Source organism: Porites lutea, chromosome 12 (assembly GCF_958299795.1).
Source record: "Porites lutea chromosome 12, jaPorLute2.1, whole genome shotgun sequence".
In the NCBI taxonomy this organism is placed as follows: Eukaryota; Metazoa; Cnidaria; class Anthozoa; order Scleractinia; family Poritidae; genus Porites; species Porites lutea.
The window spans coordinates 15,882,273-15,909,457 of NC_133212.1; the positions used below are offsets into that span (position 1 = coordinate 15,882,273).

The 27,185-nt window shown below is 41.0% G+C and overlaps 3 protein-coding genes across 3 annotated transcripts in view; 1 reads left to right on the forward strand and 2 right to left on the reverse strand.

Annotated features, from left to right (window-relative positions):
- Positions 1 to 27,185, reverse strand: part of LOC140953982 (receptor-type tyrosine-protein phosphatase epsilon-like) — a 239,288-nt gene that overhangs the window by 17,572 nt on the left and 194,531 nt on the right. The window contains exons 8-9 of the mRNA XM_073403370.1: positions 26,259 to 26,382; positions 24,032 to 24,303 (exon numbers count right to left, since the gene is read on the reverse strand). Coding sequence (XP_073259471.1) covers positions 24,032 to 24,303; positions 26,259 to 26,382 — 396 coding nt within the window. The remainder of the gene's footprint in view (positions 1 to 24,031; positions 24,304 to 26,258; positions 26,383 to 27,185) is intronic.
- Positions 332 to 6,997, forward strand: LOC140921754 (uncharacterized). The gene is made up of 5 exons (XM_073371759.1): positions 332 to 492; positions 1,020 to 1,180; positions 2,184 to 4,603; positions 4,920 to 5,932; positions 6,256 to 6,997. The coding sequence occupies exons 1-5, from the start codon at positions 332 to 334 to the stop codon at positions 6,995 to 6,997; spliced, it is 4,497 nt and encodes a 1,498-aa protein (XP_073227860.1).
- LOC140953980 (uncharacterized) lies at positions 17,858 to 22,326 on the reverse strand. Its single transcript, XM_073403368.1, has 2 exons — positions 22,293 to 22,326; positions 17,858 to 19,293 (listed from the first exon to the last, which is right to left on the reverse strand). The coding sequence occupies exon 2, from the start codon at positions 18,885 to 18,887 to the stop codon at positions 17,994 to 17,996; it is 894 nt and encodes a 297-aa protein (XP_073259469.1). The 5' UTR covers positions 18,888 to 19,293; positions 22,293 to 22,326; the 3' UTR covers positions 17,858 to 17,993.

Genomic DNA, 27,185 nt, shown 5'->3' on the forward strand with positions numbered 1-27,185 from the left:
TCGTTGAAAATAAAATTTTTTCTGGTTCATCTTAAAACAGAATTCGAAAACAAAAGGAGTCCAACTTGAAAAAGAGCGAAAAGGGTAATTGTTTTTGCCGTCCACCGTTAAACTTAAAAGAGCAGCGAACTTTTTTACCGCTAAGGTTTAAAAACTTAAAAGAACGGCGAAAAGGTAATCAGTTTTTGCCGCGCCGCATTTGTTGTCCCCGCACCAATGAGCGTGAATCTCCCATGAACAGCATAAAGCAAGGCTAAGTTTGCGAAAAGTCACTCCGCTCTGCTCTTCACAGTATCAAGACTTCCAATCCGTTGCTGTTCCTGTTTCCAAGATGAAGACATTATATCAGCTCGCCTTTGACGCAGTTCCGAATAAAGGACTAATGGCAGAAACCTTCCTAGTACCATGGCATCCAGTTGCCCAACAACTACAACAGCAGCAATACCTTGAAGACAGGAATCGCTTTCGAGAAGAACATCGCGTCAATTTCAGGTTTGTCTACGCAGATTTGTGTTTTATCGAAACATTGTTTTCAAGCTCAAAAATATACCCAAGCGATGTTGCGTTTTTAAATCGATTGTGGAAACAAATCGACAATTTACTCTAGTTAATGTTGTGTTTTTAGACCGATTCTGGAATCCCTGTTTTGGATTAAAGACTGTACCTGGTTAAGCGTCAAGACCAAACGTTGTATGATTGAATTGTAAAAACGTGTTTTTAAACGCGCTTGTTGAATTATCTTTTTTAGAAATTGTATAAACCAGGTGAAACTTAGAAGATGGAATACGTATTGCCATAAAACGGAATGGGTTTCCACTAAATATGCTAAGTACAGAGAAGCTCCATGTCCTCATTGTAAAAGAATTCGAAGCACACAATTAACATTGGATGGAATTGTGGCGAAAAGGCAACAGAAATTTGTAGATAAAAATCGGGAAGCCCGTTTAATTCGTCTTTATTATTATACATCCATTCGTAGGCACTTGGAATTCATGTAAAATTTGTTACTTCTTTTTTAGTAAATGTTTGAGGCAGATTAAGAGACGTCGCTGCTGTAGCTCAGTACAGTGGCTTTCCTTTAATCAAGAACACTGTTCTCAGTGTATTCGAATTTGTATTGAGGGGTTATCCGTTGAAGGACAGATGCGTCATGATCGTTATGAAGCCGTTGATTTTCAAAGTGAGCGAAGAAAACTTTTTAAGTTATATAGACACACTAGCGCTTTACGTAGACGCAGAAATCTTGAACAGAGAATAATGAATTCTTTGGGTTTCTTTTAGAAAAGTGATGCAAGATATCCGTTTTTCACCGCTAAATCCTTTTACAGAGTGGATTGAAATCAATAGGCAGACAACTGATTTTCGTATCACAATTTTAAATGTAACGATCGATGATTTAAAGCTTGTTGACAATCCTTTTTTTGCTGGTATTGAAACAATGATTGAACGTTTTGAGCGAACCTACGCTCACCTAAAATTAGAATTTCCCTGGTTTTTTTCGCGATTATTATGAAGAGCTGTATTAATTTATTTTTCTTGAATCCCGTTTGTAATTAAGTGCTTTAAAAAGGACTTAGCTGACTTGCGGCTAAATTACGTTCCTCTTATTGCACTATTTAAGAATCTTATTGTAACATTTTACCGAAGGGAGGTAAAATGAAATAAAGTTAAGTTTGCGTGTAATTTACTTGTGTCTTTGGGGAAAAAAGAAATGAACTGAGGGTGTGTTCCTTTCGGTGAATCCAAAAACGGATTTCACGTTCCTTTCGACCGCGAAATCTGGCAAATGTAGGATCAAAAATTCGTTTTTCGATTCGCCGAAAGGAACACACCCTGAGATTGTCAAATCAACGCTCAGGCTGGGAGGGGTTTTCTTAGAACTTAATGAACACTCAAGAAAAAGAAAAGATTAAAGCTGAATCAACCAAAATTTCTTAGAAAACGAACAAAGAGTAAAGCTGAATTAGCCAAAATTTCTTAGAAAACGAACAAAGAGTAAAGCTGACTCAGCCAAAAATGAATTAGAAAAACGAACAAAGACTTAGTCTTGAGGGATCAGTTGGAAAAGTAATTAGAAAAAGAACAAAGAGTATAGCTGACTAAGGGAAAATAGGTCATTAGGCAATCTTGGGCAACCTTTTGTTTAGGATAAGTTAATGACATTCAAAACACATACTCCACAGATAATTTAGCTAAGCCGCGTCTCTTTGAGCGTCATTCAGTTTTTACTGTCTTACTGTGTGGAGCTTTTCCAAAACGATCTTCGAAAATCATGGATCCTTATATTCTCGCTTTGATGAACGATAGTCTCGATTCTTTTTTAGAGGATGAGACAGAATGGACACCGAGTCAAGGTGAAGAATTGATGGACTCAGACGATGAAACCGATCTGTTAATCGCCTCACGCCAGAGCGATCAACAGGGAGGGAATCCGTTATTTTCAGTTAATATGGAGCGAGTCAGACCCCCGCGTTCGTTTCATCGTGATGTCGCTATCCAGATGAATGTTCGATTTTCCCTTCGGCAACTACGGTCTCCGAATGGTGAATTTCAGGGTGAAGCCGTCGCACAAGCATTTCACCAGGGTTTAATCAATTTTATTCGCGATCCTCGCAATGGCATTACCAATGTGGAGGATTATTCCCTTTCCATGGCGATTCATCACAGCACGGGTTCACATACATGGACCAGCTGCCCCCGTTTGCCTTTAAGCGAGTGGATCCAAGGTTCACCTTTAACGCGTCAATGGTTGGAAAAACTTGCCAAACAGCTAAACTCCGCGGAAAGTTTCGATGCCGCCAACGGTGAATTTTACGCTGAACTGTCCTTTTTCAAGAACCGACAGCGTGGGGGTAGACCCCGAAAAAAAAATCCTGGCAACAAGTCGTTTGAACAGTTGCTCGCAAAAAGATACGTGATTATAATCAAAAACAAAGATGACCTGTGTTTCGCCCGCGCATTGGTATCGACCAAAGCCTATGTGGATCAAGATCCGGGGTATGAAAACATTTCTCAAGGACGTGGGCAGCAGGAACATCTGGCCTACATGCTTCATCAAGAAACCGGTGTTCCCGAAGGACCGTGTGGATTACCTGAAATTCAACGAATTCAAGAACATCTCGGCCCTCAAGGTTACCAGATTAAAATCTTTGAAGGGGTGTGTGGCGCTCTCTGGTACCACGATGAGACGTTTGATTCTGCCCCGAAAAAACTGTGTCTGTTGAAAGTCGAACATCATTTTCACGGATTAAGAAGCGTGCCGGCTCTCCTCAATCGCAGCTATTACTGTCACAAATGTAACAAAGGCTACAATCAGGAAGATTCGGCTCATCACAATTGTTCTCGACAGAACTGTCAAGCTTGTAGAAGAAAAAACGGAAAATGTCCTGATTTTAAAGACAACAAGCGTGCACTTGTCTACTGTAAGGACTGTGGTCGGTCATTTTACGGACGACAATGTTTTACCGCTCACAAGCAAAGCGCCGTTTGCGGCATGTTTAAAAAGTGTCCTGAATGTTGCAAAGTATACAAGAATTCTAAGAAAAGGAAGCATGTTTGCGGGGAATATCGCTGCCCTAACTGTAGAGACAAAGTCGGCCCCAACCATCAGTGTTATATTCAGCCTTTAACATCTGAATTAAGCGACCTTCTAACAGCGCAACCAGATGCCTTCAGCGAAGAAGACCGAGCCCTTCTGGAAGAACTGGTCGAAGCAGAAAAAGCCGAGAAAAACAAAAAAGAAGAAGAAGACGAGAAACCGCCACCCCTTGTTTGTTGTATTGATTTTGAATGTAGTTTGGATGAGAATCGGGATTTTGAAGATGTTTGTGTGGGCTGGCAGTATGTGAATGTGAGAGGTAGCTACCGCGAGGCAGGGAAGGCTTCGGATATGTTGAATGATGTGATGGCTAAAACGGTCACGGAAGATTTGAAGGAACGGCAGGTGTTTGTGTTTGCACACAATATGCGTGGGTTTGATTCTTCTTTTATTTTGCAGTTGTTGTATTATAAGGGGTACAAGGTGGAAAAAGTGTTGAGTATGGGTGCAAAATTTTTATCGTTTCAGTGTGGTAATATGATTTTTCGCGACTCGCTTAATTTTTTTAATATGCCATTGGAACGCTTGCCTGCCACATTTAATTTGACGGAAGCTCACAAGGGGTTCTTTCCGTATTCGTATATCTGTGAAGACAAGCTGGGTTACATTGGTGTATATCCCAAAGCGGAAGAATACCACCCTGAACGCATGACGGAAAAACGGCGCAAGGAATTCTTCTCCTGGCACAAAGACAAAGTCGAAAGCGGAGCGATCTTCGATTGCCGAAAGGAACTGTCCGCCTACTTGAAAAGTGATGTGAAAGTCTTAACTCAGTCGATGGAAAAATTCGGAAGCGAAATGATGGAGCTAACAGGAATCAATCCCACCATTGAATGTGTCACAATTGCGAGCACCGCCTTCAAAGTGTTCCAGAAAAAGTTTTTGGAACCTTACACCATTGCGTTGGAACCCCTCGGCGGTTGGCGTCATAACCAGCAAAACCAAAGCATCGAAGCATTGCAGTGGTTGGAGTTTGAAAATGCCAAGATTGGCGGCGGAATTCAGGTAAGAATTTTTTTAGTCGCAGTCAAAGTCTGCATTTTAAAAATGTAAGTTACAGTGTTTTACAACATTTTTCAATTCGCGAGTTGTTTTATACTTTGCAAACGTCCATGCATAGGACAAATCAAAAATTAGAAGGAAATGTATGAGACAATTGTGTAAAAAGTCTGCCTTTAAGAAAAATTATTTGCAGTGTTTTACTGTACATTTCAATTCGTGAAATGTTTTAGACTATGTAAGGAGCAATGCAGACTGTAAAATTATAATCTGCGGCCCGCGCAGGAAACAGTAACAAAGATATATATTTTTTATTTTTCAGCATGTACGAAATTCACTGGATGGGGAAGCTAAAGTCATCACCCCGGCTCAGTCTTACAATGTGGATGGCTATCATGCAGCTAGCAATACGGTCTACGAGTACCACGGTTGCATTTATCACGGCTGCCGAAAATGTTACCCGAAGCAAGGCAATATGAAGCGATTCTGTCATCCAGACCGAACGGTGTTCGAAGTCTACGAAGCCACACTGAAGAAAACCGCTCTTCTTCGAGACGCTGGTTACACCGTCATTGAAATGTGGGGGTGCGACTTTGCCCGACAGAAACAAACCGATCCTGAGCTGGCCGAATTCCTAGCAAACTTCGAATTTGTCCCGCCGCTTGAGCCGCGAGACGCGTTCTTTGGGGGTCGAACGGGCGCTGCGACCCTGTACGCTAAAACAGCAGAAGACGAGGAGATTAGTTATGTTGATTTTACAAGCTTGTATCCAAGTATTAACAAATATGGAACTTATCCAGTGGGATTCCCGCAGATTATCTTTCGTCCAGAAAACCAGAACATTAACGATTATTTTGGTATCGCTCAAGTCGATATCCTGGCTCCGGAACGCTTGTACCACCCCGTCTTGCCCGTGAGAGCAGGCGGAAAACTTACTTTTCCTCTTTGCAGGTCTTGTGTTGCCGAAGAGTTAGAAAAACCATTGCTTGAGCGGTCCAACATGTGTGGTCACACCCGAGAACAGCGAATGCTAAAAGGTACTTGGTGCACACCAGAATTGCAGAAGGCAGTCGAGAAAGGATATCAGATTGTGAAGATCCATGAAGTCTGGCACTTCCCCGAAGAAAATAGACGTGAAGGCCTTTTCGCTGGCTACGTGAATACCTGGTTGAAACTTAAACAGGAAAGCGCCGGATGGCCTGCAGGTGTAGAAACCCCAGAGCAGAAAGCAGAATACGTAAAGCAATATGAAGAACACGAGGGGATTAAGCTGGATCCTGAAAAGATTGCTGTGAATCCGGGCCGAAGAAGCATTGCGAAATTACTTTTGAACAGGTAACTAGTTATATTAAATTGTTTAAGTTGCAGTCAAAGTCTACACTTAAGAAAAATTAGTTGCAGTGTTTTACTGCAAATTTGAGTTCGCGAAATGTTTACTACTGTGCAAACACAAGTGCACACTACAAATCAAAAATTACAGTGTTTTGTATGGGAAATATGTTGAAAAAGTGTGCAGATTTTAAACTTACATTGCAGTGTTTTACTGTACATTTCAATTCGTGAAATGTTTTAGACTATGTAAGGAGCAATGCAGACTGTAAAATTATAATGTGCGGACCATACTAAGAAATCAATAACATTACTTTTTTCTTTTTCAGCTTATGGGGGAAATTTGGTGAGCGACAGAACAAGCCTGTGACGCACTGCATCACCCAACCCTCACAGTTGTTTCAGCTGCTAGAAGACCCGGTGAATGAGATTCACAGTGTACGTATCTGCTCTGAAGATGTCATGGAGTTGGTGGTGACCAAAGCGGAAGACGAATACCAGCGTTCGTTCAAGCAAAACGTGTTCATCGCGGCCTTCACGACTTCGCTGGCTCGCCTCAAGCTTTACGATGCCCTTGATTTTTTAGGTGACCGAGTCTTGTATTACGATACAGACTCGGTCATTTATAAAACCAAGCGGGGTCAAGACAAGCTACCGCTGGGTTCGTTTTTGGGGGAATTCACAGACGAGATTGACGGAGACGTGATCGTGGAATTTTGCAGTGGCGGGGCGAAAAACTATGGTTACCTGACCAAGAAAGGTAAAGTCGAATGTAAAGTACGTGGGTTTTCTCTCAATTATGAGACAAAACAAACCTTAAATTACTACACGATGAAAGAAAACATTTTAAAAGAGTTAGACGAACCGTTGGAGAAAGCGCGTCGAATGGCGATCACGATTCCTGATTTTTTTGAACGCAATCAGGTCACCAAGAAAATCAAACTCACGGAACGTAAAAAACATTATCAGCTGGTGTTTGATAAACGCATCATTGACCCTGCTACACGTTCTTCGACCCCGTATGGCTACAATTGGTTTGGAGCAGAGGTGAAACTTTTAATGGATTTGTAAAAATAGTGCGGGTACGGTTTGCTTGGTAGCGCCAACCCGCTTTAGCTTTTGTATGTAGTTTTTATAGGGGTACAGTAGCTTGGAAGCGCGAACCCTTTGCATGCTTTGTTTTTGAAATTAAATTAGGATTTGTAACGTTTTATCGAAGGGAGGTAAAAACGGCTTAATAAACTAAGTTCGCGACACAATTGATTGGTGTGGTCTCTGTTTGTATAAATAGAGGGAACAGGGTTGGTCAAGTTACTTTTCGTAAACATGTCGAACATTTACTTAACCCTCGTAAGCGATGTCACCCAAACATACGTGAGTAATGTGGCAAATCAGTTTAAAGTCAAACCTGGGTTAAGATTACACGGGGAAGGATGGAAAGTCTCAATTGCTTCGGCAATTTTGCCTAAAATGTCTCTATTTAAAGACTTGCAGAGTGCCGATGTGAATTTAATGGAATTATGGGCTGAGACTGAAAAAGCAAATCAATCCGGTGTGTCGCAAAAAGGCTATATCAGTGCTAGTGATTTACGTGAATGGGAAAAAGCAGGCGCCTGTCATGAAGGGGTGGATTTTTTTAATACAGTGAAACATAGAATAGAAGAAACAGCGCACGCTAGTTTGGATGATGGTTTTAAGTTTAGTTCAGCCCGTTGGCATACATTAGCGTGGAATAAAGACGGTGTGCAACCGGAACTCGTCTTAACTCATAGCCATACGGACAATTCAATTTATGTCTACAAACCGTTGGCGGAAACATTGCATTGGATAAATACCAAGTCTAATCAAGCCGATAGCATGGGACCAAATTTGGTACATAGCTACCCCAATCACACTAAAGGAGCCAGTTCCTTGGAGACGGGAAAACCCACCCAAATACTTGGCAATTGGCTTCATTTAAGTACTCTCTCCGATTGGCGTTTTATTAACCTCAATCAAAGTTTTGAAGATGCCTTAAACCTCTACCCCAGACCCCTGGAAGTCTCAGCCAAAGTGACCGCTAACAGCGTGACCGTCACGCAATCCTTAGGCCAAGTCTATTATGCGCCTGAAGGAAGACAACGCTATGCGTTTTCACCCACCCGAGAAAACTTTTACGAGGTACAAGACAATCATTGGGAAGAGGTTGAAATCACGTTCAAAGAATTAAATGGGACACTAGTTCAATTTCAATCGGATAGTCAGTGCGTGATTCGACTGCATTTTAAGAAAGAATAAGACACAATTCAATTGTAACAACAAATTTTTATTAAGTGAATAAAAAAACAAACAGAATTACAGCTTAAGTTTGCGTTTTGTCTGCATAATGGCTTTGACGATCCGTTCTTGTTTGGTTTTCTTCCCTGGGAGGTTTGTAATAGCGCGTATCATTTTATCGTCCGCTTTCCACTTGTCCTTTAAACTTTTCGCTTTGGAATAATCGATGTCATGGATTTTCGCTAATTCGTCTAATCTATTGATGCCTCGGTCACCCCTCTTCAGTCTTTGTTGAAGGCGGGTCCCTGGACCAAGGTAATTTGCTCTAGGCCAATGAAACTCTTTGCCTGTTTTTTCAATTAATTTTTGAATATCCAACGCAGCCCCACGCTGACCGCGCTTTTTTCCCTTTTGCGGTCTTTTTCTGCGAGCCTTCCTTTTACCAATCCTTGCCATCTAATCGTCTTTTTGCTGGTGTCCCAAACGGTTTCCAGCCTGGAGCAGTTGCGAGTTTCTTTAAGGCTCTTTCTGTAGCCCTTTTTGATGCCTCGTTAAATTTTTTTTCAATACTCTCCCGAGCTTTTTTCCAAGGGGATTTAGCAGCAAAGCCTTCTTCTTCTTCCGCCGTACTAAAAACACTGGAAGGAGGGGAAGGAGTCTTTTTCTTTTTAGGGGTCTTGTAACCAGATGAAGGAGTCTTTTTAGGGGTCTTGGGTAACAACCGCTTTGCTTTGGATTCGGTCTTAAAGGTCAACTTGGGTTTTTTACTGGTGGAGGGAGTTTGTTTAACTACAGGTGTTTGTAACACTGAATGAGGGGTCACCGGTTCTGCTTTCCTTTTTATAGCTTTACTGATTTTTGAAATGTTCCCCATAAATTGCTGTAATGGACCAACCGCTAAATTTCCCTCCTCATCATCGCTATCGGAAACATCCTGCCCTATCCCGCGCGTTCCTCCTGGCTGACGAATTTTCTTAACCCATTGTTGTAATTGTCGGTTCACGGATTTCAAACGGGGTTCTTTCCAAGTATCTGGCGCAGGACTCTCCAGCAAAAGTTCTTTTTGAGCGGCTAAACCAGCAGCTTTGGTTAAGCGGCTATCGTCTAAAAGATTAGATTTGTATTTATCCCGCAAACGTAAAAATTTCACAGAGTTTTCAATCGGTGTGGATGAAATACCGTCCATGATGGCAAATGAACATCCTAGTCAAGCCATGCGCTTATATCTGTTTGGGTCTGCATCTCCCTTTGAGTCTTTGTTGAAACTCTTTGATCATTTGTGCAATGAGAAGCACATAATCTAATATGCATAGGAGTCGTTGTAACACTTTACGTTTCATGACTTAATAACGATAATGTTTTTTAGCGCAGTGATAGCAGCGATTTAATTCTTTCCACGCACCGGCTCCTATTTGTGTAGTCATCAGATGTTTGCGCCTTTTTATACTCTGACGAGGATTCGCAATGACTCGGAGAGATTGACGATAGGGTTTTAAACGACTGACCGTCTTTCTACCAGGTCGTACAGCCCCACGCAACGTGTTCATCACCAGTTCACTCACTGCATTAATTTGATCCGCATTCGCATAACGTAATTTTTGCTGACGATTATTTTGATTTGCTACTTTTAAGACATCTCTTAAGAAATGACTCTGTCTTGTCATTCGCCCCGTCATGATGTTTATTTTTTCATTCGTTTACGCCTCCTTTTATACTTCTTTTTCTCTAAAGCTCGTAACGCTTTCCGAGTGCCATAATTAGCCGCCGCGCCTAAACCACCTAAAGCAACGGCTTTTCCACCACTCACTAAGGCTGGAATAGCTGCTGCTAACAGAGGAGCAATACCTCCTCTCTGTCTTCCTACACCAGGTCTACCTTTTCTTCTTTTTCCTTTTTGTTTCATGATGACGAATGCGTTGGTTTGAGATAGAACGGCTATTTATATCTTCGTCAAAGGTATGAACGCGTGTTGTTCCCTCTGCTTTTGTTAAATGACTCCAAATGCGAAAACAGTCATCCGAGGCAGGATGTAAATCCAACATAAAATAACCAAAAGGACGGGCTGTTAGCTTTAAAAACAATTTGAGTACTTGACGCCATTTTTCAGGGTACACTTGAAGCAGTAAATGTCGAATGCCTGTCTTATCCCTGGGTGATTTAAAACAAATCACATAGTGTGCATTGCGGTTAATAGTTTTCGCAAACTTGCCCGGGGGAAAGAGATCTTGTGTAATATAAAGAGCGGTAATGCCTCGATGGTGAGAATCTTTCGTAAATAAATCCAAGACGCGTTTATCACTCCCTGATTCTTCCATTAAATCATCCAAAATGAGTATGCCATGATGTTCAGGTTTAAACCATTTAACAAGAGCCCCTTCGGGAGGAAGTCCTTTGTAAAAGTTAACGTGTTTTTTCATGCGATCAAATCGGGGTTGCCATCGATCATAACAATATACCACTTTTTTCGGAGGAGGGTCAAACAATGTTTTTTCTTTGAGTAATTTTTCCACTAATTCGCTTTTCCCACTACCTGAGGGACCCGCTACAATCACACTAGAGGGTTGTCGAATCATTTTCGCCGTCTGTAATGTTGTACGTTATCTTTTATACCTTTCAGCGCTTGTTTCCCTAAAAAGGCCCCTAATTTGATAAAACTAGGAGAAGGACCAGACAACCCCATGGCTACCCCTTCGGCAATTTTATCCACAAGACGTGGTTTTCGCCTAAATCTCGCACCCCCTTTTTGACTTTTTCGTTTTATGACTCGACGTTTTCGCCTTCGGGCCATAGTTGTTGATACAACCGCGGTGAGGTCAACTGAATGAGGATTAGTATCTGATCTTTCAAATGCGTTTCACCTATTCCTTTTATATGATTTTTTAAGTCCCACCACAACTGAGCTTGCACTAAACATCGTACAAATTGCCAATGATACCCATCCCACAGATCTGCTGGATCCAGACAGAGTTTGATCCATTCTTGTTTGTGATCTTTCCAATAAGACCATTCTTTTTCTAACAGGGCATCGAGCACTTTTTGAACATCCCCCCGTAATATCATGATAAAAGTGACACAGTCAGAAGTAACACACACACAATTTTATTAATGAATGAAAAAAGAACAACGGTTTACATTACATTGCTCATACTCTGTCAGCTCTGTTTTAATGAGACGCTGCAGTTGGTCTGCGACTCGCCTATCATTTAACACTAAATTATTGGAATGCCACTGAGCTAAAAAATCTTGAAAAGAGGCATGTCTGGCTTTTGCTTTCAAAAAGAAAAGGGCATAATGCCCACACGTAAAACTATCCATGGCTTGTAAAGTCTGATCACTGCTAATGATTTCTTTCCACTGGCTCAACCAAGCTTGTAAGGTAGGATTTTTGTAGGTAGAAAGAGGTAACCCATAACTGTCAAAGACTTCACATGTAGTTCCTTCGGTCCAAAGGGCTAACCAATGTTCACCCGGTTGACTAGCTGGATCTGTGTTAACAATGTAAGCATTCACTCGTTTCTTAGACACGGGAGGTAATTGATCTGCTGGAAACACGCCACGAAAATAGGGTCGTAATTCGCGATCGTCTTCTGCTAAGTATTTGAGGACTGTATCACTGAGAGGTACGAACTCCATCCTAGCTGTTGATGGAATAAAGAATGCCTCCCCACTGGTCTATTTCATAGACATTTTCGTACTCACTCCAAATTACCACGGTCACGTTGTGACCTACATTGGCTCTGAAGTCAATTTCATAACTGACATTCCCCGTGAGTTTAGGATTTCTATAGCTAGGATCATCCGCATCCCCAGGAGCATTGTTGAACATGAACAAGGTACAATTGTTGCCTTGTCCCCAGTCGCTTGGGAGCAGCATGGGTACCCTGTGGTGCTTGTAAGCGCCTGACGCTGTGAGGAAGCGATCATAGCCTACTAAATCTTCTGCTTTGGAATTGCCTGTTAGTTCCAAGGCTCTATACGGGTATTCTTCGCCGTCAATCCGTTGTCGAACTCTGGTGACACCAAACTTTTCATAGGCATAAGGGTAATACTTCAGACTTCCATTGTAATTCGTGGAATTCATGAGTCCGATAATGACTTTGACAGGAACCTTGTTCAAGAAGACATTGTCCTGAGACCAACGAGTGCTGTTTCCATCGAACGAATACGTTCGGATTTCACTTCGAACTACAGGGTAGCGGACTTTTTTGGTTTTACTCAAACTTCTTTCTTTTTGTAGCCTGGAATACACAGAGGCATTGAGAGTGACTTTTTTCATCCACAGAGTGACAAACAAATCATTGTCTCCCAGTGTTGGAATCTTTTTGTTGACAGTCGTAGTCGTGTCTGGGGTACCAAACAGAAACATGTTGCTGTCATTCAAATACAATTCCAAATCAATCTGCACGTTAGGAACCAAACATTTGCCTGTTTTGAACACCGCGATGTGGGGTTTGATGATAAAGGTATGATACGCTTTGCCGAGTAAGCGACTGGTGAGTGCTTTCAAGCCTGTTTTTCCACTCCAGTCGTTGGGGTTGGGTTTATCATTAGTGCCTGCATTGGTAGGGGTTAATTCTTCAAGGACATTGAGTTCATTCACCCATCCTTGAGCTGCCAAGGTCGTTTCTCCTTCTTGGCGATTAAAATTCTGTAGGGTTTCTAGGTAAGCTTTCTGGTGATAGGCATTGCTTTGTTCTGTCATCAACACTCCATTGAAAGACACATTCATTTGATTAAAGAGAGAATGACCAAAATTGTTGACGCAATAGACATATTTGGTATCATTACCATCCGAAGCCCCTGTTTCATCATTGGAAAGTCCTCCTGTCCCTGTCGTGTTCATACGCACTTTGATTTCTAGCTTGGTTTCATTCAAATCATAATAATCATCCCCTGCCGGTACAGTAAAAAGAATAGGACGTGTTCCAGTATTAGCTGGTTTGAAAGGAATCCACCGTTTGGCTTCATACCTATAGTCAATGTTGGGAATGTCAAACAGATTCAGCGACATGTTGACGGACTGATAGCTTAACGTCGTCTGCTTCGTCTATTTATACGTTTCCGTCCTTTGTTTTTCCAAGGGTAGATGACTGGATGCACTTTCCCTCCTTTTTGTTTTCTTAAAGAACGAAGAATCGTTGGATCTAATGGTTTATAGGTAGTGGATCCCCATGGGTTGGTAGGCTGTCTAAAAATAGTGCCTCCGCGTTGATAGGGAGAATGGTAACGACCCACTGATCGTTGATGTCTTATGTGAGATTGTGAATTTTGTCCTCGCCGCATGTTTTACACACCTAAAATGTCTTTAACACGTTGTCGTTTCTTTTTATAGGTTTGTTTGGCTTTGGTTTTAACCGCAAGACCAATAGCCGCGGGTATTTTACGTTTGAGTCCTCTTTTTAAAACGTCTCCTGAACCTTTTAAGGCTTCGGAGGCTGACGCTCCTTTTTCATAAGCATGTAATCCGTGTCCAATCGAGCGAACTACACTCGGCCCCGCTAATTTTACCAATTCTTGCATAAAACCACTCCCGTACATAGTGGGGGTATGATAACGCGTCAGTGATCCTCCTAACATGTTGTTTGCTGTAGTTGTGATGTTTCCATAATACAGGGTCTCTTTTATACTTGTTGAAAACCAAGGGTAATGATGGTTTTGCCTGGGGATAAGACCAACAAGGACCCATCTGGTGTAGCCAACGACACTTCAATGCTTTCCAAGTGTTGATTTCGAACTCGAATCCATTCACGATGGTAAGGTTCTATGGTCGCTCTCCCTTCTCCTTTTCTTTCTAATTCCACTTTTCTTAACAGCGAATGTCGTTGTGATCCTACAATGGTGGATTCTACAGCATCGCAATAAATCATGACCGTTTGTTTTACGGTTCCCACATGCGTATTAAACAGGACATTCAGATTTTGAAAATGCCAATCCACAGTACGCGTGAGATATAGATACGATTGACCGTTCTCTTGTTTGACTTTGAATAACGAGTTTCCCCCTAATAAATCTGATGGACTAATGCTCACAAAATGCTCTCCTAGCCATTGATACTTATCATTGCTTTTGACGGGTGGAGTGGATGTCGTATAAGTGGTTGTGGGTAAGACAAAGTCTAAATTGGGTCCTAACTGGTATTGGTTGTTTTTGTCTTTGAACAATAAACCAAACTTTTCCGCAAAATCCACATGTATCCCTACAGAGGAAAGGGGGTGAATTTTTAGCTGTCTGTCACGAGCAAACGCATCTTCACGGGATACTTTTTTCAACACGAGGGTGTTTTCGTTCCATTCAAAGGTGGGTTTCCAAGTAGATTTCAGGGAAACAGTGTCTGTATTACCTTTGGTTGTTTTCCAAGTGTCGAAGGTTGACTTTACATCTTCCATGATGGTTTGTTCCATATGGGTCATAATATTCTGCCATAATTGATGACCTGAATAGACAGGATACGAACTACCCATGACATCTTTCAAAGTCACAGTTTTGTCTTTGGGCTCAAAGTTAATAAACCAATCACTGGCCACAGCATGACGCTTGGTCAAGGTGTAGCGATAGTTGAGTATCTTGGTGTCACTATTACTGTGAATGACCGCAGAACTATGTCCTACATCAGGGACCGAGACACTCCACAAACTGGCTTGCCAGGTATTGCCTTCTAAATTGAGTCGCACCGGTAAACGCACTTTAAAATTATTATTTTGGTTTTGGGGATGTTCGTCCGTGGGATCGCTGATCAAGGTTAATCGAAAACTCTTCATAACACTTGCAAATCTTTTTTCCAAACCCAAGAGTTATATTTTTTCGGCCAACCCTTCCAAGACACAAAGACTTGTTTTCCTTTGCGTTTTAAAACTTGATCAATACGAAATAATGAATCGTCTGCGACATTGACCTTTTGCAGATCTGGTTCATAAAACGTTCCTTTTATAGGAGACCCGTCCCATTCCGTGAGTTTATACGTTACCACTGGTTTTGTGGTATAGATTTGTTTCACTAAAAACACTTCTTCGGTCCACCCAGGCAAATACCCTTTTTTAAAAGGACGAAATTTTTTATTGAGTCTTACTTTATCACCTACTTGACATTGCGGTTTTTTCACTTTGTTGTCTTTTTTCGTATCGTATAAACGATACCAAATTTCGGTTTCGTTGGACTCGTTGACATTGACAGGTTTTTCTTGAATACTACGATGATAGGAATGATTATATGCTTTCACTAAAGCAGGCAACACATCAATATACTTGAGCGTATTATGCGCAGTAAAATAGCGAAACATGTTCGTTTTCAAAGTTCGATTCCAACGTTCCACTACGGAACCGTGAGGATCTCCATGGGTAGAAAAATGATTCACACCCTGTTTTTTAAAAAAGGATTGCACTTTAACATTATAAAATTCACCGCCAAAATCCGTTTGTACTTTTTGAGGTAAACGATCTCCTAATCTTGCCCATAGTCTTTGTAAGGCTTCTACCATCGCTGTTGCGCTTTTACTCTTTAACGGTTCTACCCAGGCGAATTTTGAGAGCACATCAATCACCGTCAGTAAATATTTGTACCCTTTGTTGTATTTAGCTAGTTTTTGCATGTCTACCAAGTCCATGACAAATTGTTCGTTGATTTTAAACACCAGGGTGGGTAACGTTTTAAAACGTCGACGCCTTGGTTTATGCAGGGTGTAACTCAGCACTTGTTGCAGTTCCTTCTTGGCTTGGGACACAGGAATCTTGTGTGCTTTGGCAAATTTGGCAATTCCTCCCAGTGATCCAGGTTCTGTAGGATCGACATAAGAAGCAGATAATTTTGTTTCCATGGTACGTTAGATACTGTCCTGCTAAATACGAAAATGAATACATGTTCTTTGAATAATGCTTCCTTAAATAGCGAAACACAGTTACTCCTTCAGAAGGAAAGTGCCGATGTAACCAAGTGATGTAAATTGCATAATGTCCCCAGGACAATTGGTTATGATACATCATAAATTTAAACAGAGCAATAGGAGGACAAGTGTCTTGAAAGAAGGCAGAGTCTGCACAAATATGTTGGCAAATCCACACAGTACTTCTATACTGCAGATTTCCCATGACGAAAGGACTGCTTTTAAAAACAAATCACCCACTTTATACCCTAACCCTAATCCCAAGGGGCTAGGGTTTAACCCTAACTTTATTAGCATTTTAACCCTAACCCTAGCCCTAACCCTAATCCCAAGGGGCTAGGGTTTAACCCTAACCTTATTAGCATTTTAACCCTAACCCTAACCCTAATCCCAAGGGGCTAGGGTTTAACCCTAACCTTATTAGCATTTTAACCCTAACCCTAACCCTAACAAGAAAACAACCACAAACAATTCCTTTTCAACACTTTTATTTAAACATTGACAAAACTAGTAATTGCCTGTTTCAGAAGAGTACCTCAAAAGATACCAGTTCCATATGTTCTAAATGTTTCGTACGAATAGGGTAACAAACCCGCTTCCTTTCTTCGAGCATTGTTTGCATCACATTCTTGAACAAATCTCTTTTCTTTTTCTTGTTTTTGCTTGTCTGTTTCTTCTGGAACACATACATTCACTAATTGAGCAAAAAAACGTTCCTCAACTGGCGTTAAAGGCAATCCCTTCTGCTTTCTGTTGCGACAATAGGAAGCCAAACTGCACACTTTTTCAGGCAAATAACCAAAAGGCCAGTCTTCATACACTGCTTTGGCGATGGCTGCTTCGTTCTTTTCATACTTTTCAGCCCCGGGAGGAGGTTTCCACTCATCATGTTTGCTTGCTATGCATGCATTTAAGAACTTTTCATCCGCAGATGAAAGAGAATGACCTTTGCTTTTTTGTTTTTCTAGATACTCAGCTACATTTGCATCAGCTAAAGGAAGATGATGCCATCCTTTCACACGAGAATTAAACCTATGGTTGGCAATACTAACAGCCTCCTTCCATTGCTCTCGTTCCTTGAGCTCCTTGGCTATCTCTGGACTCGATTGAAAGGTGCTTGGCAGAGGGGTGCTGTTCCAAGGATTCTTTGTTTGCGCTTTTCTTTGTTCTTCTTGCTTTTTGGCTGATTCAGCAAACGTTTTGGCTGATTCAGCAAACCATGCATGTTGCTGATTCTGCTCTGTTTGAGTTTCGGCATCTTGTTTGCTGTACCAACCATTGCGCCGTTTCCACGTTTCAACATTCGCTTCCGCTTGTTGCTTCCATTCTGCTCTGCTCAGGTTTGTCGCATACTTGAGTTTATGGATGGGTCTCTTATCGATAAACAGTGGTGTGTGAATCCACTGAAAATATTTGCAGCGAGTCTCAGCGGAAGCGGGTGTTCCACAGGTTAAGAATACTTTGTTCAGGTTTCTGGCTGTCTTACTAAGGCGTAGAATAGGAATTCGTGAGCAATGACATTTCAAATCTCCCCATTCGGTTTTTACTTCTGCATGCATGTCTTTCTTTAAGGCATCATACACTTTCAGTTTGTCTACATTCTTTCCATAAAATCTTGGGCAGAGTTTCTTTTCTTCAAAACATGACAGCAAAAAATGTGTGTTGAAAGGATCACTCTCAGTAGCTCCAAAATCGACGCTCATCATTTCAAGGTCTTCTTCTCTACTCATTTCACAAGTCATGGCTGCAGAGTTTGTGATTTGACCAGAGATTGCCCCAATTTTATAATCCTCCTAAGGTCCTTAGGGTATTGGGCAAGATCGGGCAAGAATCCCCAAGGGTGTTAGACAAATAAACACACGTTTTTAATAAGATCACAATGTTTAATTTTAAACAACAACAAACTTTTTTACAACAACCAAGAACAAAGTGTTTTTAGGGAAATTGAAATCCTCCTGCCTCTACTTTAGGTCGTTTCTGTAATCTTTCTTGTACCATCTCATGCATTCGTTTCTTGAGAGCTGAGGGTGTAGAAGCTTTAGGGACCTTCACAGGTTTAGGTACTTGGTGAATCCACTGAAAGTAATTACACCTGGCTTCTCTCTCCTTAGGGCAGCTTAGGAACACTTTGTTTGGATTTCTTGGTGTTTGACTGAGCTTGAGTCTAGGCACTAATCCACAGTGACAGGCAAAGGTTCCCCATTGTTGATGGATTTTGGGATGAATGCTGTTACAAATGATATCCAACACTGTCTGCTTGCTGTCTACATTGCCAAAATACACGGGGCATGTATAACCATTGGCAAGTCCTTTTTCAGGCAGGACAAAGTTGGTATGCAAAGGTTTGCTTGCATCCATCAGATACTCTTGCAAAGCCAGTTCTTCTAAATTAGGTACATCGAATTCCCCTTCTATAGGCCACCATTCCACTTGTCGACCATCTGGTAACACAGCGACTCCTTCTTCCATGATATGCACGGGATCTAGGTCAGGTTGTGTTTCCATAGAACTCGGTCCATTGAATAGATCTTGGCAGTCCTGCTGCATTTCCTCATAGGAAGGAAGTTGTTCTGGGTCCAGGTATTTCTGCAGCCTAAATTTATCACCTGTAGTGTAATGGGATGCTGTCCATTCTTTTGTAAGAGGTTCAGCATTCTCAATCATTGGAGGTTCTGGCGTTTTTAGAACGGATTGAACTACTTCTACTCCTGTCTTATTTTTGGCTTTTCTGGCTTTCTTCTTGGGAGCTTCCATGTTAAACGGCGGTTCTTGCAGATAACACATAGTGAAAAAGCACATCAAATACACAGATTTATACTTACTTGACATCCCTAAGGGAATTGGACATGTCTGGGCAATGACGTCACTTCTGTCACGAACTCACACGAATCACCCCCTTGGGACATGAACATGTTAGGGCAAACTATAAAAGAGAGTAATTAGCTCATTTTTATTATTAAACAACATGACTCAGCCAAATGACACCTCGTTTTATGTGACGCTGACTAGTCAAAAAACACAGGAATTTCCACACAATTCACCCACACAATTTCAATACCGTTTGCCTCAAAGCTTATGGTTACCGGGCAAATGGAAAGTGGGATTGGCAAGTGTGTTTTTACCTGGCGTTTCCAATCCCATTCCCCATGTTGTCACATCCCATGTCAGTTCCTCTCCGCCCAAACAACATGACATACTTCCTGCCAAACCTTTCAGTATTCGGTCGAATCACAACCTGTACAAAGGGAGTAATACCGATATTTTATTTCAACAATATGCCAAAGCTTTCAAATCAAGTCAATCTCAAGAATTTTTGTCCAAACTTAAAACAGCAGATTTGCAAGATGCCTCCAACGGGTTTGATTTTATGTCCAAATGCATGCGATGGATGGAACAGGATTTAAACAAAAAATTACCCACGGGGTATGAATTTGCCGACAGTACCGATAATTGGAGAATAGATGTTTCTGCTCAAGATAATTACACGACTTGGCTGCTACGACATTACAATATTAAAAGTACCAACAGAAAAAGTGTGCCTTATTTAGCCATTAATTTGATCTTGGCTAAACAAATGGGATGGGTGGTAGAAACAGCAAACAATGTGTTTGCGGTGGGACCAAATTTACTCATGGAACTTCCAGATGGTACTACTGGCGTAAAACCAGATCCTGCAACCTGTCTCAATGCAAAATTTACTTTTACTCAACCCATTCATGTAGTAGACGGGTTGCTGTATCTTTGCTCCACATTTAGTTGGCGCTTTGTGAATTTAAATGAAGCCTTTGACAAAGCGATTCATCAGGCCTATGAAACCCCAAAAACAGTTTTGAATGTGTTCAAACCCTGGATGGCTAACCTTTCATTATGGAATATGGATCTTGGACTCGACTTGGACGATAAGTTTGTACATCTGCCTGTATCTCCCCATTATTGGAAACCCACGACTCTGAGTGTGACTTTGTTGAGAGGGGTACAAATTGCGGATGGTGTATCTCACGGAAAATACACTGGAAAACTGCAGATTGATATGACCTCCTTAACTCGCAACAAAACTTATACGGTCGCATTAGAGTGGTACCAAAAGGATGCGTGGTTGTTTAACCGTTCTAACTTTGGTGCTGATGGTTCTGGTTTACAAGTTCATCATTTGCGGGTTGAAAAACATACTCATGAGCAAAACAAAACCCATTTGATTTATTATCACACTCTTACTATTCAATTCACTAAAACTTCAAGTAGACATGCTAAATTAAACATCGAGTTTGACATAGGGTTTCCATTGTCAGCGAAATACTCAGATGATTTGAAAGACAACACTTTTTTAGTGTTGTATGGAGTAGAGGGACATGTAGAACAGGTACCAGATGTGTATGATGATCACCCGGTCATTCCCTCTTCTCACACAACAGCCGAAACAACGACTACCAGTATGGGGGACAAGAAAGCATCCACACTTCCTAAATCTCATGGAACAGACAATTTACGTCCTCTGTTTTTGTCTTGCAATTTAACTAAAAGCATTGATGGAAACAAAACAATCATGAAGTCTGTCGCTTATAATAACGAAAAAACGCTGATTGAATGTAACCCCATTCAATTTTATTCCATGCGGAGTTATTTGGTGGACATTTTAGAAGTGACTGTGACAGAATGGAATAACACTATTCCCGACTTCAATCAGGATAGACCAGTCATTGTCACCCTGTTTTTCAAGAAAAAGCTGACAGAGTCTCAACGCAAATACATTAAGTTGGATGAATCATTCGACCGTGACCAGCTCATATAAGCATGCATGGGCAACACAGTTCATTCATTATGTGTGAGCTCGAGTGGATCAACATCGCTAGTAAATCACTAGCTTATTGCGCTCAGTTGTTGCAACAGATTAAACAGCTCAAGGAAAAGTTTGAGAGACTCCAAGAAGAAGCGGCTAGACTGAAAACTTTGGTTCAAAAACAAGAACAGCTGGTACAAGATCTAACCGAAAGACATGGGGGCTACGACACCGTCTACTAAATTGGAACAGCTGTTAAGAAAAGTACAGCCTCGTCAATTTGCCTCCTACCAAGAATTTATACGAGCCTTGATGATTGAGACATTGGCCAACACAAGCATGACCTTTGATCAATTGAATTACGACTTGTTTGCTTTGAACCGAGAGGTATTTCATCAAGTGAACAGAGAAACCACGGCATTTTTTAAGTTATTGGCTAACAAGCAACAGTGCTTCCTTCCTGATGGACCAACTACCTCACAAGATCAATACTGAGCAGTCCAACAGATTCGAGGAAATTTTACAGCAAATGGACCCTTCGCTACTACAAGGATACAAAAAGTTTATACATGAAGTTATTATACAGGGCATCAGCTATCACAATCTTTCTATGGAAACAATGAACCGTTATTTATTTGACTTGAACAAAGATGTGATGGACCAAATTTTTCAAAAAGCTATTTCTTACTACGAGATGCATGCACCAGAAAAGATCAAGTCCTATGGGAATTGAACATGTCCGGGCAGTGACGTCAATGGTCTTCTATAAAACTCACGTTGTTCTACTCATCACCCCATAATACAATGGCTTTCACTGTAATCTCTGGCGGCGCAAATGGTGTGGATTTAGAAGCAGAAAAGTTAGCAAGACACTATGGTTTACCAGTACATGTCCTCATACCTCCTTGCCATCCGAGAAAAGCCTCCATACTACCCTTAACTCATCAACAATTAGCTGAAGCGATTCCTCTCACAACGCAAGTGGCTAATCGTCTCAACAAACAGTTAACCAACCCGATCAGTTTACAGTATATCCACCGAAATTATCATGTGGTGAAACAAGCTGAGATGGTGCTGGCATTTACTTATTTTCAACCAGAAAGAAAAGTTTGCTTGGGCGGAACAGGCTGGGCAGTAGAAATGAGTAAAGTCCTCAACAAAGTCCTGTATGTGTATGATGTGGAGCGAAACATTTGGTTTTGGTATAACCCTCACCAAGATTTGTTTTACGCATGTGATGAAATGTCAGATGAACAGTACGCTTTACCCACACTAGTGAAGAAAACCGCCATTGTAGGAGTCAGAAACATCTACGATTACCCTGAGGCTCTTTTAGAATTGCAAGAGACTTTTAAACGAAGTTTAAATCTACCGAAACAAGAATGCAAGAATGTGAAGGAACTTTGTAACCCATTTAAATTATTATCTATTTTATAAAAATGTCTCTCTTTTACTACCTCGTTTCAGATCTTCAAGGTATAACCATTGAAAACCAATCTTGCTCTGTGCTGGCTTTATTCCACTCCATCCATGTGGTGGTTCAACGGCAATAGAGTAGGGAATCATTTGGTTATTCCTCCAAAAGTTATGGCAGGTCGATGCAATTGTGATGCACATTGTGATGCACTGTCTAAGGGGATTAAAGCCTACCTCCTGCTTCGTATCCTGTGTAGATAGGTTTGTCGAGCTTTACAGAGGTGCACTTTGCCTCTACCCACAAAGTACTCCTGCTTTGTTTCATCGTTCACAAAGACCTCACTTCGTTTCTTAAAAATCGAGGGTTCAATCACTAGCTTAATGTTGACGTTAATAACAAGAAAATAATAAACATTGTTAAACTGACTACTTTGTTGTGTGGTTGATCTACTCCGAAAGGGCTGATAGTATAGTGGTTTAGTATCCCTGCTTGTCACGCAGGTGACCCGGGTTCGATTCCCGGCCAGCTCGTTCTTTCTTAATCTTGTGATGATAGCAAGGTTGGGAAAGACTTTTTTCTTTACTTATAAACTTAGAAAAAATAATGAGAACACTTAGAAAACGTTTTAGAACGTTTTTACACAAGATTCAGTACTGCGCATGCGTACTGTGCAGGGGACAGAAATTCTGTCCCACAATTGTAAGTCGTGACTGTCATCCACATATATAAGTTCACCTTTACATATTCATAAGTAACTAAGTTCCAAGTCCTCTCCGAGCGCTCTCCGAGCGCCATCTTGAATTTTTAATTTGATTGACAACTTAGAACAATAGCCTTAAAACAATAGCGGCGGCGGCATCCTTTGAGTGGCCAGGAGCCCACCCTAACTACTAAGGACAAATTTGAAATTTACAAAACTAATTTAGAATTGAACAAATTGGATAAAGCAGGGCCCAGTTGTTCGAAGGTAGATTAGCGCTTAACCCAGGGTTAAATGAAACCCGGGTTTCTTCTTCTTCTGTTGAAAAGCTTTTTTCGGATAATTTTCTGAAGAAGAAGAAGAAGAAGAAGAAGAAGAAGAAGAAGAAGAAGAAGAAGAAGAAGAAGAAGAAGAAGAAGAAGAAGAAGAAGAAGAAGAAGAAGAAGAAGAAGAAGAAGAAGAAGAAGAAGAAGAAGAAGAAGAAGAAGAAGAAGAAGAAGAAGAAGAAGAAGAAGAAGAAGAAGAAGAAGAAGAAGAAGAAGAAGAAGAAGAAGAAGAAGAAGAAGAAGAAGAAGAAGAAGAAGAAGAAGAAGAAGAAGAAGAAGAAGAAGAAGAAGAAGAAGAAGAAGAAGAAGAAGAAGAAGAAGAAGAAGAAGAAGAAGAAGAAGAAGAAGAAGAAGAAGAAGAAGAAGAAGAAGAAGAAGAAGAAGAAGAAGAAGAAGAAGAAGAAGAAGAAGAAGAAGAAGAAGAAGAAGAAGAAGAAGAAGAAGAAGAAGAAGAAGAAGAAGAAGAAGAAGAAGAAGAAGAAGAAGAAGAAGAAGAAGAAGAAGAAGAAGAAGAAGAAGAAGAAGAAGAAGAAGAAGAAGAAGAAGAAGAAGAAGAAGAACAACTACAACAACAACAACAACAACCACCACCACCACAACATCAACAACAAGAAAAACAAAAACAACAAGACTTCAGCCAATAACAATGGCTGTACAAATTCAACATCCGACCGGCGCTTTTGCACTTGTTGGGCGATTTTCAGTCGAATGTCATCTGGCTTCAGGAAATCATTAAACAGTGATGTAATTTACCCTTTCCATTACGCATGCCAGCAATATTCTGGTAGACCGGCTTTCCTTCTCTCCCTGCGGAACCGTCCTTAGTGTTCTGGTAGATTTGCTCGTCCGATTTTGTTTTGGTTGAATCCACCTCGACATTTGAATAAACCTTGTCGTCTGGTTTGGTGGGGGAGTTAACTGCAGCAATAGTTTGGTACACCATGCTATCGAGACCTATGTCACTACCCACGCTATCGCGTTGAATAGGGGTTTTGCTGTCGCCTCCTTTTTGTGATCGTTTCCTCCTAATGATAACCGAGAAATACAAAATAAAAAGGGATAAGTCACGCTATTTGCTGAATTAGCGTGCTTACGGAACAGAACGGGAGAGGAAAGAAGACGGCAAACCTTGTGTGACAAGCGTGACAATAAGATTGTTAGAAAGACTTTTCTACCGAACTTCACCCTTCTTTAAACAGGACTTTTCGTAAAAGACCAGAAAACATTAACTTAAGTGAAGATCACCACAAAACACGTAAGTGATAGGTCTGTCAAGTTTGTCACACGCAAGCGTTTTGCTGCCCTCTTCTTTCTGCCGTCCTGTTGCGTTAACTCATTATTAGGGAGTTTAAGATATCTCTACGGCGACGACAACGAGAACGTCAAAAAAGCAATAGGTTTAGGTTAGCAAAACAGCAACTTCGCACGTGCATCACGCTTTTTTGCACATTTCTTTGCGGTCACTGGAAGACTACGACGTGAATTGCCTAATTCCACGTTTAATCGACAACGTGAACATACGACGACGAATTTCTCTTTCTTTCTTTAAATTTGCATATCTTTCTTAAGAATTAAAATCCAGGAAAGCTTGCCTTCATTGGACAAAATGAGCGAGTTGTGATAATCGCGCTGCAGTTTCAAAGAACGTCAAGTCACTTTTTAAGTGAAGTTTTCGCCGCCGTCGCCGTTGTGGTATCTTAAACTCCCTATTGTAAAAAGTTAAAACGTGTCTTAGAATCAATCGAATTTCAAAAATAACGGTCCAGTTTTTGTTATTTAAGACTATATTTACTAATTGAAAATGTCTCCTGTCGTCTGTTGCAACGGATGGCGAGGATGGACTTGCATTGAAGGCTGAAAAAGTTGGGCCAGCTTTTTCAAGTTTTATTGCTATGCCTTGAAATATCGCCAAAAAAATTATTAGACGTTAATGCTTCCTGATAAAATTTGGTCGATATCTTCTTCATAACTCTACAGGAGCGTTTTGCACATGGGTAAAGGGACAAAGTAATGACTTTAGCACAGAATTGGCCTAAAACAGCATGACAGGCAAGTTAAACGCGAGAAATATTTGGATTTATATCAAGATCAAGATTTGCTAAAATTAAACGGCCACTCTTTGCCAGGTAACAGGGACAGCGTACGAGGCCAGTTGCTGTGGGCCAATGATAGACCCCTGCCTTTTAAAAGAGTAATTACCCCAATGGGGACGATGTCCCCTACTCTTGCGTTTTCTACGTATTATTTCGTATTATTACGTCTAGTTTTTCACATCTTTCTTTCTTCACCCTCCGCCTCGATAGACCTATTCGGCTAACTCAGTGTTGTACCCAATTCAAATCTCCCGGGGTTAAGATTCTTTGTGTACTGTATTTGCATTATAATGTCGCATTCACATTTAAATGATATGGAGATTCCTGAAACAAAACGTTTTATCCCCAAAGGGTTTGAAATCAATTGGGTACAACATTTAGTTAGCCGAATAGGTCTATTAGTTTAAGCTTTCTTAAGCTAACTTCGGCTTGGGAGAAATACCGCATTTATTCGATTAAGCACACTTGGGGCTTATTGAATTTTTGGACATTGAGTGTGGACGCTTTTAAGCAGAATTTCAAGTGTTCATTCTAAGAAAAATCGGTCTTCGGGGAAGTCTCTAAGTAGAACTTAGTGTACTTCAATTTCATCGTCAATGAGGTCACTTTTTTGGTTGAGGAAGGTAGGTGCTGGGGCGCTTATTCGAGGATGAACTCTTAATGGAATAAATACGTTATTTCCTTTTCCCTTTTTAATCGACTTTAATTCCGTAATATTCCATAGCATAAATTTTTGCTGCACGTCATTAGAAATCCACGGTCGTAATCACTGACAAACAGAGCCCGGATATGATGAAGAAGCGCCAACTGAACCTAAAACAACAGGAGCAACTACTAACTCAACAGCAGAAGCAACAACACCAACATTGCAGATAGCATGTACGTACCTTTGATAAAAAAAAATAACAATTACCACTGCTGGTATAAGGAGACATAGCAACACGACTGGTACAACTATTGGGGTGATATCTGTACCATTTGAACCTTGAGCTGTATTTTTTATTCCAATATCTGCAGGTTAACAGAACGATTAAATACTCAAGATCAGTTCAGGCGCTTTGATTGGCCAGAGGGACTTTTAATTACAAACAATACTTCCTCCGAGTAAAACTCAGACATGCAGTTGTATCAAACGTTCAATGGAAATTACCAGGAAATATTGTAGCTTCGTTAAGGCATCAGCGAGCCAAAGTTTACATGAAACATCGAATTTTCCCCGAAAAAAGCCAATAAAAAACAAACAAACAAACAAACTAGGGGGTACCCTGTGCACAGAAAATCTCCCGCAATTCTAATTTTCACACGGGGGTTATGCTATCGCTAAAGAGAAAATAGATGGTCTGTGAACAGGCTACGAAGGGAAGGGAGGAGGGGGAGGGGGGGGGGGGGGGGCTTATTCCGCATTCCCGCTTCCTATTTTACGATAATCCCGCATTCCGTGCTTCTGCCATCTTTACTACGAATTCCCTTTTTCTTCCCTAATACCGCATCCCGAGATTTTAGCCAATCCCGTATCCCGTCAAGGCATTTTGCGTTTACTCGATTCCTGCACTACCCAGATCCCGAGAATACCTTTCCAGACCCTGTACGTAGCAGAAGAAGGTCCTGTAAGAAGGCCAAAGGGGACTTGATTTCTTTTATGGGATTCCGCAGTTTGACGGTCAGCTGTATCGTACGAATCATGTTACTGAGGGCTCTGATATTCGATCAGATTAAATAATTACTGAGTACCCGTTTTAAATTTTGTAGAGAAGTCTTACTTTAGTGAAAATCTGGCAGTAGGTAAGTTTGGTAATAAGCGAACAAAGGTTAAC

What these genes read in the sequence shown, in the direction of transcription:
- LOC140921754 (XM_073371759.1), top strand. Translation starts at nt 332, where the DNA reads ATGAAGACATTATATCAGCTCGCCTTTGACGCAGTTCCGAATAAAGGA. An exon ending in TGAAGCCGTTGATTTTCAAA is followed by an intron (nt 1,181 to 2,183) that starts GTGAGCGAAGAA and finishes CATACTCCACAG; the next exon opens with ATAATTTAGCTAAGCCGCGT. An exon ending in AGATTGGCGGCGGAATTCAG is followed by an intron (nt 4,604 to 4,919) that starts GTAAGAATTTTT and finishes TTTATTTTTCAG; the next exon opens with CATGTACGAAATTCACTGGA.
- LOC140953980 (XM_073403368.1), bottom strand. Translation starts at nt 18,887, where the DNA reads ATGTCAAGTAAGTATAAATCTGTGTATTTGATGTGCTTTTTCACTATG.